The 13,649-nt window shown below is 48.0% G+C and overlaps 1 protein-coding gene across 2 annotated transcripts in view; it reads left to right on the top strand.

Annotated features, from left to right (window-relative positions):
- Positions 1-259: 259 nt before the first annotated feature.
- BNIPL (BCL2 interacting protein like) overlaps positions 260-13,649 on the top strand; it is a 276,141-nt gene continuing 262,751 nt past the window's right edge. For both annotated transcript variants that reach the window (XM_063145737.1, XM_063145738.1), the window contains exons 1-6: positions 260-385; positions 5,986-6,093; positions 7,222-7,283; positions 7,969-8,178; positions 9,459-9,638; positions 12,063-12,165. In XM_063145737.1, coding sequence (XP_063001807.1) covers positions 342-385; positions 5,986-6,093; positions 7,222-7,283; positions 7,969-8,178; positions 9,459-9,638; positions 12,063-12,165 — 707 coding nt within the window. In that variant the 5' untranslated portion in view covers positions 260-341. The remainder of the gene's footprint in view (positions 386-5,985; positions 6,094-7,221; positions 7,284-7,968; positions 8,179-9,458; positions 9,639-12,062; positions 12,166-13,649) is intronic.

Genomic DNA, 13,649 nt, shown 5'->3' with positions numbered 1-13,649 from the left:
TAAAGGCTGGAAGGAGACAGGCAGGAGAATGAGGGAGGGGGAAGACCCTTAAACTTTCTATTTATTTATTTTGGCTTTTCAGATTTCATTTGATTTGAATTCCCCGATGCGCCCGCCTCTGACATCGGGCTGTTTTATATTATTTTTTACCGCCTATCGTGGCGTTAGGACCCAGGAGTCCTTTGCTGGTCCTCCTGAGGCATTCATCCTGAAAAACCAGTTTGGGACAAGTTTAGGCCTTGCGCTGGCGTTGCGGGACATCCCAGTATTTCCATTGGTCTTTTGGGCTTCTAAAAGGAGCTGAGTAGAGACACAGCAGATTCTGGATTTTTCAGCCCCAGATGGGGTCCTACGTAGGAGATAATGCCGCCCTCCAACCTGAAAGGTGAGTCGTTTGATTTGGGAAGGGGCGGGTTATCAATCCGGAACGGTTCCCGTTCACACGGGGGGGGGGGGGGAATCCTCTTTCCGTCTGATATCTGGATCACAAACGGAAGATTTGAATTCTTTTACGCTTCAAAGAATGGCTCAGATCAACTCTGCCTCTGGTTTGCATGCATTTATTTACCAGTACCGATGATAAAATAAAGGAGATTTGACGAGCAAAACGCAGTAGAACCCATTTCACGGCAGGTACATTGTTTTATACTTGCATGGCCGACCTAAACATCTACAACGAACTTTAAATCAAGACTCCGGCATGAAATTGGCAAAGTGGAACTTAACAGAAGTTTGATTCTAGCTGTTTGGGCATGAATACAGATAATGGTTTTCCTGTCTGACTGAGTGAATTAAGTCAGCAGCGCTAGGTTGATTGTGTTTTTTCACCCACTGTGTTTATTTTGGCATGCATTTTACTTTTATTTGAATTGTCATTGATTATACTTATTTGGGGCAGTCATTGTGACTTGACTTTCCTGTTTATGACTTCGTTTTCCTTCTATGACACAAATCTATCTATCTGCCTATGATGGGCTTCTTCATTTAGTTATTTCATGGGGTTGTGGTATTTAATTGCATATATATTACTCCTTTAAATTGGGGTGTGTTTTAATTTTTGCTGGAGGGCACCTTGAGGCTTTTCTAAGAAAGGCATCTACAGCTACAGTCTTCTATGCACTTTCTGGCGTGTAAGCCCCATTGAGATCAGTGCGGCTTACGTCTGAGTAGACCTGCCTAGGCTTGTACTATAAGAAATGCAATAAATAAGAATATATACTTGCCAACTGAGGATTGCATTTTGTGCATTAATAGTAATAATACTACCATATTTCTTCGATTCTAAGACGCACTTCTCCTCCCATATAAACATCTCTAAAAACAGGGCGTGTCTTAGAATCGCGGGTGAGTTTATTATTTCTTAGAATCAAAGCTTTTTTTTCTGTTGGTTAGGTACTGAAATTAGTGTGCGTCTTACAATCGATGGCGTCTTACAATCGAAGAAATACGGTAATAAGCAATATTTATATACTGCTTCTCATTGAAGAAATCCCTAGTAAGTGATCTTTAGTCTATGAAAACTCTTCTGCTAGTTATGGAAATTGACTCTCGATTATTTGTGCTGTGATGGATAAAAGTGGCCCAACCCCTCTGGACGTTATAAATAAACAGTCCTTTTTGTCTCCATGGCTGCTCCTGTTCCTCTGAACATGACATGAGTCAACGCACCCCCACTTTTTCAATGCCTGGATGTGAAAGGACTTGCTCAGCTGGCCGGGGAAACCAGAGACCTGCGTGATTCATGTCTGGGTCGAGTGCGAAAGACGCGGATCACCGCGCTGGAATGTGGCCTTGCAGCAAAAACATCTGCCTTCGTATAAGGGGCATTTATCCAGCAAACCAGGAAGAAAGGGAGGACGTAGGCACTTCCCGGCTGGTGGATCAGGTCCCAGCAAGTTTGAACGCCAGTTTCCGACAAGGGGCGACCAGAGATGCCTCTCAGAGAGCCACAAGTTCTTTGTCCCCAACGTGTGGAATCTTGAGGTGGACTGCTGCTGATCCTGGAGGTTCCATTTAGATATCACCTGGCTCTTCTTATTTATTTTCTTTCTTTCTTTCTTTTATTTATTACATTTTTATACTGCCCAAATAGCCGAAGCTCTCTGGGCGTTCACAAAAATTAAACTCATGAAGACCATAAAAACAACCAACAATCTAAAAACACAACTGCAAAGTACAATATAAAAAGCACAACCAGGATAAAACCACACAGCAGAGATTGATATAGGTTAGAATATGGAATTAAAACAGCAAAGTTTAAAATTTAATAGGTGTTAAAATACTGAGAAAATAAAAAGGTCTTCAGCTGGCGACGGAAGGAATACAGTGTAGGTGCCAGGTGGACCTCTCTGGAGAGCTCGTTCCACAGCCGGGGTGCCACAGCAGAGAAGGCCCTGCTCCTAGTAGCCACCTGCCTGACTTCCTTTGGCAGGGGCTCACGGAGAAGGACCCCTGTGGATGATCTTAAGGTGCGGGCAGGCACATATGGGAGGAGGCGTTCCTTCAAATAACCTGGCCCCAAGCTGTTTAGGGCTTTGTATGTTAGTACCAGCACTTTGAATCGGGCCCGGACCTGGACTGGCAGCCAATGAAGTTGTAAAAGGACTGGCGTGATGTGGTCTCGCTGGCCAGTCCCTGTTACTAGTCTTCCTTCAGTGTTTGTCTATGCCCCTTATATAACCATCTAAGGACGCAATCCTACACATGTTTAGACAGAACAACGTCCTACAACGTAGGCTGGCTGGGAAATGCTGGCTAGGGAATGCAGAGAGTAGTAGGACCTTTGTCTATGTGCAGGCACACAGCTCACCTGTTCAGATTTCTCTGCCAGGGCTCCCTTGGTGGTGACACCCCCAGAAGGCCATGCCCTTCCCAGGCTCCACCCTTTCACCCCAACCACCGATCATGTGGTGTTGCTAGCTTTTGTCCAGTTTTTTCCCCCTGCTGGGAAGTCTGGTGCGACTTACAGCAGAGTTGCATTGCGCAGAGGAAGCGTGGCAACACCGCAATTAGCACCGGAGGCAATAAATGCAGGCTATCGCCGGTTTGAAAGAAGTTCAAATCTTTTTTAAGCCTACAGCACCCGGTATTCCCAGGCGGTCTCCCATCCAGGTACTAACCAGGCCTGACCCTGCTTAGCTTCCGAGAGAAAGAAGTTCAAATCAACTTGCTTTATTCGTGCTTTTATACACATCGTCCGAGGGGGGCTATCTAACACTGTTTCGCTACAGCGCGTGAGTTTGAGTGAACAAAAGCGTGAGATATGGTGACTTGCTTCCTTCACAAAGAGGCCGCGTGGTGCTTGTTGTAGAAGCAAGAGGAAGAAGGAAGAGGAGAGAACAGGAAACAAGAACTCCTCAAGCTAGAGGAATTCTCTGTTGCCCTCTAGTGTCTGGAAGAATGCGGAGTTGTCCCCATGCTAGCTAGGAAAGGAGCCTCCATGAGCCGAAGCAGTCTATCCCCAGATGCCAGTCGCAGGCAGCAAGGGAGGATCTTTGGGGTTACTCATTGGGGTGCATGGCCGGATTAGATTTGCCCATCCTGCAGGGTTCGTCTCACCTTCTCACCTTGCGCTCTAGAAATTAAATACTACGCCCAGCTCAATCGGCTGTTGTATGCTTAGAGACAAAGAGCACTAATTCTCTGGCCAGCTGAGGCGGGGTTGCTAAGGTTTCTTTTCTGGGTGTGCCGCCCAACCGCAAACCCAGCCCTAATTCCAGGCCATCCTACCTCATCTCACCTGAAGTTTGGATGTTTTGCGGCCGGTGAAAACTGGACCTCTTTCTCCAGCTTCCCCCTTCTTTTGGGGCACCAGTTGGGGGACCGGTAGCCCAAGTGGGAAAACTCGATTGGAAGGTAATTCCAGATCGCTTTGAGGGAGTGGTGGCATCTTTGGAATGCCAGAAACTCAGCGATAGCGGTGGGTTTGCCTTCGCGCCTTCGGCTGCATCCTTATTTGTGATTCTGAGAGCACCTGGGATGGACGTGGTGCTTCGGAGAGGGAAGGGCTCTGCCCCACAGAGCTTACAATATATGATACAACGCACAGGGCAAACAAACGGAGGCAGGGCAGGGAAAAGGAGGCAGGAGAAGAATATGCATTTCTGCTCAAGGTCTCTGCCCCAAGGGGCTGGCAAAGGAAACTCAGACAACAGAGGCAGAGCAGGAAAATAGAAGGCAGAGGTAGAACTGGGAGGGGATATGGAATAGCATCATTACATGGGTTGATGAAATGGCTAGTTTATCCCTTTGCGGACAGGGGCATTCAGTGCAATTCTTTGCAGTTCGTGAAGCATTTATGGACCTATTTGATCTAAACAGTTTCTGAGCTTGGTTAAAGGAGATTGTCAGTACTTGAAGTGTTTTTCCTGACAGAGATTCTGGGGGTTGCCACTTCTTGGTGCCAGGCCAGGCAGAAACCCAACAGGTCCTGCTTTCACTCTTACGGGGTTTTGGTGATGGTGTACTCCTCATTGCCCCTTTCATACGCGGCTTTTTTTTTTTGATAAACAAGGAAGGAAGGGTGACAGATAGGTGTGCATTAAAGGACAGAAGATAGAAACTAGATATTTATTTATTCATTTCTATACCGTCCAGTAGCCGAAACTCTTTGGTGGTTCACAAAAATTAAAACCACAAGGTTTTAGCATAGAATATAAAATATAGAGGCTTGAAACTGCAATTTAAAAGTACAACCAGGATAAAACTGAGCGTAGATCCCAGACAGACAGACGTATATGGAAGGAAGGAAGATATGCAAAGAAAAGGGAAAGGAAATAAAAGACAGGAAGGAAGGAAGGAAGGAAGGAAGAGAAATAGATGTTCAAGGAACGAAGGAAGGGCTAGATAGATGTGCAGAGAAAAAAGAAGGAAGATAAATACATAGGAGGAGGAGGAGGAGGAGGAGGAGGAGGAGGAGGAGGAGGAGGAAAAGAAGAAGAAGAAGAAGAAGAAGAAGAAGAAGAAGAAGAAGAAGAAGAAGAAGAAGAAGGCAGCGGCCCAGTATTGGGGGAAAAGGCAGGATACAAATAAATATAACAACAACATTAGACGTTCATGGAAAGAAGATAAATAAATGTTTGGGGAAGGAAGGAAAGACCTTTGACTCTATGGAGCTTACAATCTTAGGCAGGGCAATGGGGAGGTGGGAGGTAAGTACAGCAACACACGGCTGACAGCAGTTTTTACTTACGCCTGGTTTCAGTTGGGGACCAGGAAGAAGGGATTCTGCCAAAGGTTTCATGGAAAGGAGAGTTTTTTAAGAAGGGCTTCGGAGCAAGAGGAACAGGTGGCATTGCTCAGAGGGCGTTCCATGGGGTGGATGGGGCTTAAAAGAGGGATCAACCGGCTACTCCTGTGCCAGCTTACTCGGAAGCAAGCCCACTGAGTGAGGTGGGATTTACTTCCGAGAAACCCTGCATGGGAAGAAGAGGGGAAAGATTTGTTAGCCTTTGTTAGCAGGTAGGACAGGATTTAACGGGCTTACGTGAAAGGAGGGTAGATTTCGGTTGGACATTAGGAGGAATGTCTTGATGATAGATGTCGGTTGGACATTAGGAGGAATGTCTTGATGGTAGATTTCGGTTGGACATTAGGAGGAATGTCTTGATGGTAAGAGGAATTTTTAAGCTGCCCAGAGAGCCTTGGCACTTGGACAGTATAAAAAGTAATAAATAAATAAATAATATTTATTTATTTATTTATTTATTACATTTTTATACCGCCCAATAGCCGAAGCTCTCTGGGAGGTTCACAAAAATTAAAACCATGAAGAACATAATAAAACAACCAATAATAATAATAACAACAACAACGACAAAGTCAGTGACCTAGAGGGCTGGTTATGGGCTCTCCATCACTGGGAGTCTCCACATCGAAGCCGGGCAGCGCCCAGTTCTGGATTTCCTGCATCGAGCAAGGGGCTGGACTAGATGCCCTCCAAGGGTCCCTCTGTGACAAAACTGGTGTGTCTCTTGGGCAATGCAGGCTTAAGAAGGAAGCGGAGAAAGCTGCGTCCGCTGAGCGGGGAGACGAGCCCGTCAACATCAAGGACATGGAGATGAAAGAGGAGTGGCAGGACGACGAATTCCCCCGGTGAGGCCACGTCTGGGAAGGGCAGCGATGTGGCAGGGAGGGGCCGGAGCTCCGTGTGGTAGAGCCCGCGCTCAGTATGCGGAAGATCCCCGGCTTCTCCTGGTAGGGCGTGGAAAAGAATCCCACCTGAAACCCTGCTGCCAGTCCGCGTCAGCAGTACCGTGCTAGATGGACCCAGGGTCAGGGGCAGTATAAGGCAGCTTCTATTTAAAGCCAGCCTTGTATTTAAAACAACGAGGACTAGAAACTTTGTTTTTAGGGAAAGGGCCCTTTGCTGGCTTGTCGCTCTGGAGGCCGGGCACTGCGGAAGAGTATCTGGATGGCCCCTGTGGAAACAGGCCTCTCTTTCTCACAATTTGGTCTGACCCAGCTGGGCTCTCCTTACATCTAGGGTGACCCTATGGAAAGGAGGACAGGGCTCCTGTATCTTTTAACACTTGGTGAGAAAAGGGAATTGCAGCAGGTGTCCTTGGTATGCCTGCAGCACCTGATGAAATCCCCTCTTCATCGTAACAGTTAAAGCTGCAGGAGCTCTGCCCTCTTTTGTACGTGGTCACTCTAGTATAGCTCCTGCAGCTTGAACTGTTGTGACGAAGAGGGCAATTCACCCGGTGCTGTGTGCATACAAAGGACACCTGCTGAAATCCCCTTTTTCTATGCAGCTGCTAAAGATACAGGAGCCCTGTCCTCCTTTTCACAGGGTCACAAAACAGGGGAGCAAAACCCCAGGCCCCAAATCCTCTTAAAGGCCCCCAAATACCAGCACGATTTCGCTTAAAGTTCTTCTTCAAGCAGCAAGGAAACCTTAGGACAGGCATTTCAAGCTTTTGGGACTGGCAGAAACCCGGGGGAAACCAAATGACTGGGGTGGGGTAAACAAGCGAGTGTGTCCATCACGATTGGATTTGACCCCTGGGCCAGACGTGGGACCCATAAGAAGGACACAGTGCTGGGGACCAAAACTCTTGTCTCGTCTTACGTCCGGAGAAGGAATCAGGCACCATATAGGTTTCTGGTGTGATAGCCGCTAGGCGGTACTGCCTCTCTAGCCACAAAGGTCTTGAGCAAACCTGGCAGCTCCTCCTTCTCCTTCCTCCAAGGAGCCCACTTTCTCTCTTTGCCTCGCAGGCCCCTGCCTGAAGAAATCTCCGAGGAGGACCTGGACGAATCCATTTTGGAACTTAGCCCAGGTACGGCCCGAGAAAGAGCGCAGAGGGGTGGTAGGCTTCTACTTTTGCTGGGGGAGAGACGCCCGATATACCCGTCAGGACTTTTACCTTCCCCTCTCCCGTTCCCCTGCCTTTCCAGCCGAGCAAGAAGATCTAATCGGCGGCTCTTGGCCAAGCTCGCTCGGCAGAGCCTCCAAATTCCAGGGCAGTCTACCTTGGAATACCAGTCAATGGGGGGCAAGCCTGAGAGCGGGTTGTTCCCTTCACGCCCTGCCTATGGACTCCCTGCTGGTGACTCTGGGAAATGGGACGTTGGACTAGAATCTCACAACAGCGGGGGCCAAATTCAGTCTTCCTGGGGGTCCCAGTCCAACCTTCCAGGTTTCCCCTGACCGTTGATGACTGGGTAGTTTCCCGTCTTCTGCACTGTTTCTCGCCGCCTGTCACAGGTTGAAATGCCTCCCCTGAGGCTTTGTTGCTGGCAGGAAGCGCTTTAAGCCACACCCCCTTCGCCGTGGACCACGCCCCCTTTTGCCTTCGGCCCCAGTCCCCCAAGATCTCCCCCGAAATTAAAATTGGGGAACTCCGGATGGCAGCTGTACTTTAACTGGAGGTGCTGCCAGGCGCCGACCCAGAGGCCTTCTGCTTGCAAAGGATGTCTTTTACCAACGTTTTGCCCTTGGTTCCCCCCCCTGCCCCCCGCCAGTGGCCCCAAACACGCTGGAGCTGTGCGGCCGCCGGCACATGAGGAAACGCCTCCCGGCCCCCGATCTCGGCGAGGGGTCGGTGAAATCCGGAGAGTTTCCAGAAAGCACGCCGGACGGCAGCCTGGATATCAACGTGGACGAGCTGGAGACGCCGTCTGACAGCGAGCTGCAGGAGGGATCCGAGAACGGACACGGGTTCGAGTGGGAAGGTGAGCATGCGACGGACGTTTCATTCGGAGGTGCGCCCAGGGAATGTATTTATTGACTTAGTTTCCAAAGGCGAACATGTATCGAATACTCAGTCATAAAGGACTTTCTTTTTATTCATTCATCTATTGAACACTGTAGGCTCTGATGGCCTACTTGGTGTTCAGCTTGCCTGACCAGGCGATGTCCTTTCTGGGGAGGAGGGAAGGAATGAGGAGACTCATTCTAGACCTACCAGATAATCCGTGTGGGAGGAGGGGCCAGGTCGCGCTAAAAGTAGCGCGGCCTGTAGGCCCCGTCCACACGTAAGACGCAACGGGGCCGAGAGAAGCCCCGTCGCGTCCTCCATTTTTTCTCCTTAAAGGGCCATGTGCGCAGGAGCGCACCAACAGAACAGTAAGTATTTTTTTTAAAAAAAATAAAGGGTTCCCCGCTCCCCCTGACCCTCATTTCTCCCCCACAATGCCTGATGCCCCCCTGCCCACTCGCTCGCCCGTCCTCCCCCCACTCGCCATGCCCTGTCCCCTGTCCCCACTCGCCATGCCCGTCCCTGCTCGCCATGCCCGTCCCCCCTCGCCATGCCCGTCCCCCGTCCGCCATGCCTGTCCCCGTTCTTCTCCCCGCCGTCCGCCATGCCCTGTCCCCGTCCACCATGCCCGTCCCCATTCTTCTTCCCCCCCACCTCTCTCCTGCCGGGTCCGCTCTTTTCCCTGGCCCCCATCTCCCCCCCCCATGATTCCCCCCCCAGCCCGATGGGCACAGCGCTCCTGTGGAATGCTGTGCCCAGTGTGTGGCTTCTTCCGGCTACTCGCGAGTAAGCGAGCAGCTGGGGAAAGCCACGGACCCTGTGGAAAAGCCGGGCCATAAGTGGATCCGCTTATCCCGGGTCAAGGGAGGACTTCGCCCAGCCTGACCCCGGGATCCCCTGTGCGTCATCTGGATGCACAGCAGGGAGACCGGGCCTCACACCGCGCTAACTCCTCGTCTAGCAACGGCCTCGGTAGGGCTTTGTGGTGACACTGTCCGGAGGAGGGTCTTACAAGGCAATAGTATCCTTCAGGGTCCCTCTTCGAAATATGGCTTCCGGCAGAGAGATATCATTGATTGAGACATTAGGGTGTGCCTGGACACACCCGGCACACCTCTTGCGCATGCCTATGGTGAGGGCATGAGTTCAAGTTTCTCCCAGATGGGCAATGGCATCTCAAGAAAAGGGAAAAAGGCACCTGTGCCCAGCATTAATTTGAGTCTCATTCCCCCATCACGTGTTGTCCCCTCCCAGATGATCTCCCCAGGGCCCGGCGGGTGGACGGCAACCTCCCGGAGAAATTTTGCACGGGCCGTGTGGTGGACGTCCAGGGTCAGGACGGACGGAAGTGGCGGATCTTCCTGACGGACGAGCGGGAGCAGAAAGTGGATCTGGGCGCCATCGAACCCTACAAGAAGGTAATCTCCCACGGAGGTAAGCACCGAGGATCTCAGCTTTCGCTACCGCGCTTCGAGAGGCAAGTGTCATAGAATCATAGAATCATAGAACAGTAGAGTTGGAAGGGGCCTATAAGACCATCAAGTCCAACCCCCTGCACCTCTGAATTAGGAAGAAGCTGGAGCGTGTTCAGAGGAGGGCCACCAGGATGATCAGGGGTCTGGAGACAAAGCCCTATGAAGAGAGATGGAAAGAACTGGGCATGTTTAGCTTGGAGAAGAGAAGATTGAGGGGAGACATGAGAGCACTCTTCAAATACTTGAAAGGTTGTCACACAGAGGAGGGCCAGGATCTCTTCTCGATCCTCCCAGAGTGCAGGACACGGAATAAGGGGCTCAAGTTAAAGGAAGCCAGATTCCGGCTGGACATCAGGAAAAACTTCCTGACTGTTAGAGCAGTACGACAATGGAACCAGTGACCTAGGGAGGTTGTGGGCTCTCCCACACTAGAGGCTTTCAAGAGGCAGCTGGACAGTCATCTGCCGGGGATGCTTTAGGGTGGATTCCTGCCTTGAGCAGGGGGTTGGACTCGATGGCCTTGTAGGCCCCTTCCAACTCTGCTATTCTATGATCGATGATTCTATGATAAGACCACCTCTGAACAGAGATTTGGCAATGGTCTGGACTAAAGATGGATGGATCCGTCCGTCTCTGTTGCGCCGACATTGTCAATATCATGAGGTCACGCTTGTGCCGTCCCGTTCCTGCACAGTCTTGATTTTGAATTTCCTTTTTAAAAATTCGTATGATAATCCATTCTTTTCGTCTGCGCATTTTTGGGCAACATATGCAATAAGGTTTATTATTTGGGTCGGGCGTGTTTTTAACCGGACACGTTCCCACTCCAGTTTAGATTGGGCACTTTTCTCAAATAAACACGTTTTTGTCCATGTTTCCCCCTGAGACGAGCTGCATGAGAAAGCTAGGGAAAATGAAGATTTCGTAGTGCCTGGGACGGTAGTGCGAATTAGATAAATCCGGCAAAAGCAACACCTCTAGAGCGAATTTCTTATCCATCCCTGGCAGACGTCTGCTATCCGCGGGAGTTGCTTTGATTACAAAAGCCGGATCTGAAAATGTCGATAAGAGGGAATATAAAGAATAAATTAATAAAGAGAGGAAAAATGGAATTGGATTCTATAACAATCAATTTATTGAAGGCAAGCAAATACAAGTTTTCGCCAATTACAATTTGTCGCTCACTATAGTTGAAATGCTGTTATCCTTGACTTACTACTACAGCATTTAATCCCAAAGATAATCCTTTATCTTTGGGAATTCCCTAGTCAACCCCATCATTTTTGAAGCTAGTTCCTAGAATGTGGAATAGCGGTGTAATAGGCCATTGAAGAAGAATTCCAGTCGAAATGCGCCTGGCCAAGGCCTTCAAAGTTTACGGAGCACTTTTATGTTGTATTTTTAACCTCTTGTATATTTAACATTGTGAGTGCTCTTTATATTCTTTATATATATATATATATATATATTTAAAATATTTTTTGTATTTTACTTTAATACGAAAACTTCACTCTAAATTCATTATTACCTTAACTGTCTTGGTTTTTTAGCCAATTACATACACAAAAGTTATTCACAGAGTATAAAAGCGTGTCATATACAGAAGAATAGATAAAACGTTATAAAATGTTAAAACGTACCTGCACATACAACTAAAACCTATTATGATTATGATTATGATTATTATTTCTTACCCGCCTCTCCATTTTGATCGAGGCGGGGAAGAACAGTAAATATAAAATACATAAAAGTGAATTAAGAACATACCGTATATCTTCAATTGTAAGACGCCATCGATTGTAAGACGCACACTAATTTCAGTACCACCAACAGAAAAAAAAGCTTTGATTCTAAGAATAATAATCGCACCCGTGATTCTAAGACGCACCCCGTTTTTAGAGATGTTTATATGGGGGGAAAAGTGCATCTTAGAATCGAAGAAATACAGTAATATGCATTGTTAAAACATCCTAAAAACATTCTAAAAACATCTTAAAATTCCACTGGATAGGAATCAGTCTTGATAGCTTTCTTGAATGCTAAGAGGCTGTCAAGTTGACGTGTCTCCTCCGGCAGGCCATATTAAAATATTAAAACATACATGCGCATACAACGAAAACCTTGCATCTCAAGGCACACACTCACCCGGCACATAACATAGGGACTAGTGATTTGTCTCCTCAAATGTAGACCCCCTCCCCAAATCCTTCCCCCTCTCCTCTTTTAAAGGGCTACAACATTTTGGGATTTTTGGTCTGGAAAACGGAAACAGAGAGAGGGCGAGAAAAGCGTAGTAGTTTATAAAATGAGGAATGCGAGTCGTAGTTCTCCCCAAATGTTGCCCTACGCCGGGTTTGCTATCCGGTATTCTCTTGTTTTGCAGGGTATTACGGTGAAGGCCTGAATGCCATCGTCATGTTTGCTCCGTGTTACCTCCCGGACAGCACAATCCCAGATTATCCGTATGTCATGGGTAACCTCTTCAGGTGAGTGGCAGGTCCCCTTCTAACCAGAGCAGGAGAGAAGTATTTGGTGAAGCAGCAGTCAGATCCTGGTAGAGTCCCAGAAGCTCAGTATCCGGTTCCTCGATGCCTCCGGGAAGCAAGATGTGAAAGTGATGCCCAACCTCAATCATAGCTCGTGGGGTAGCCTCCTTTATGGAGGGGAGTCCTCTCTTTGACGGCATCCTTTCTTTCAGGGATGGGGAACGTGTGTCCGTCCAGATGTTGCTGGACATCTGGACATCCAGATGTCTCTAGCCAGGATAGCAAGAGGTCAGAGGTGTTAACTCAGTGGTAGAAAAAACACTGTTGAGGGGCTGAGCACTCAACCACAAAGACTCACTCGTGAAAGATAAGATTGACGCAATCTATTACAAATGTGGGCGATACATACAGAATTCTTACATACACCGTTTGTAAAAAGCATACAAAACACTTTCTCCTTGCTGGTACATTGGACACTATTATTGTTGGATTTCGTTGGAGGGGTGTTTTGGATACTTTTTACAAAGTGTATATGTAAGAATTCTGTATATATCACCCACATTTGTAATAGATTGCGTCTATCTTATCTTTCACGAGTGAGTCTTTGTGGTTATTATTATATTATTATTATTATTTATTTGTATAGCACCATCAGTGTACATGGTGCTGTACAGAGTAAAACAATAAAATAGCAAAACCCTGCCGCATAGGCTTACATTCTAATACAACCTCCCTCAACCTGGGGCGCTCCAGATGTGTTGGACTGCAACTCCCAGAATGCCCCAGCTGGCTGGGGCATTCTGGGAGATGCAGTCCAACACATCTGGAGTGCCCCAGGTTGAGGGAGGCTGTTCTAATAGAATCATAATAAAGCAATAAGAAGGGGAAGAGAATGCACCAACCAGGCACAGGGTAGAGTAAAACTAACAGTATAAAAGTCAGATCAAAATCAAGTTTTAAAAGCTTTAGGAAAAAGAAAAGTTTTTAGCTGAGCTTTAAAAACTGCGGTTGAACTTGTAGTTCGCAAATGTTTTGGAAGAGCGTTCCAGGCGTAAGGGGCGGCGGAAGAAAATGGACGAAGCCGAGCAAGGGAAGGAGAGACCCTTGGGCAGGTGAGAGACATGGCATCAGAGGAGCGAAGAGCACGAGCGGGGCAATAGTGTGAGATGAGAGAGGAAGGATAGGAAGGAACTAGACAGTGAAAAGCCTTGTAGGTCAACAGGAGAAGTTTATATTGGATTCTGAGGTGAACTGGAAGCCAATGAAGAGATTTCAGAAGTGGAGTAACATGGTCAGAACGGCGAGCCAAGAAGATGATCTTAGCAGCAGAGCGGTGAACAGAAACGAACTGATGTGAGAAGAAGGAAGGCCAGTGAGAAGAAGGTTGCAGTAGTCCAACCGAGAAATAACCAATGCATGAACAAGAGTCTTGGCAGAAGAGACAGACAAAAAGGATTGAATCCTGGCAATATTAGACAGGAAAA

Source organism: Elgaria multicarinata, chromosome 21, assembly GCF_023053635.1.
Source record: "Elgaria multicarinata webbii isolate HBS135686 ecotype San Diego chromosome 21, rElgMul1.1.pri, whole genome shotgun sequence".
Lineage (NCBI taxonomy): Eukaryota > Metazoa > Chordata > Lepidosauria > Squamata > Anguidae > Elgaria > Elgaria multicarinata.
The sequence above is the reverse complement of the archived record's forward strand: the minus strand, read 5'-3'. Positions and strand labels throughout refer to the sequence as shown.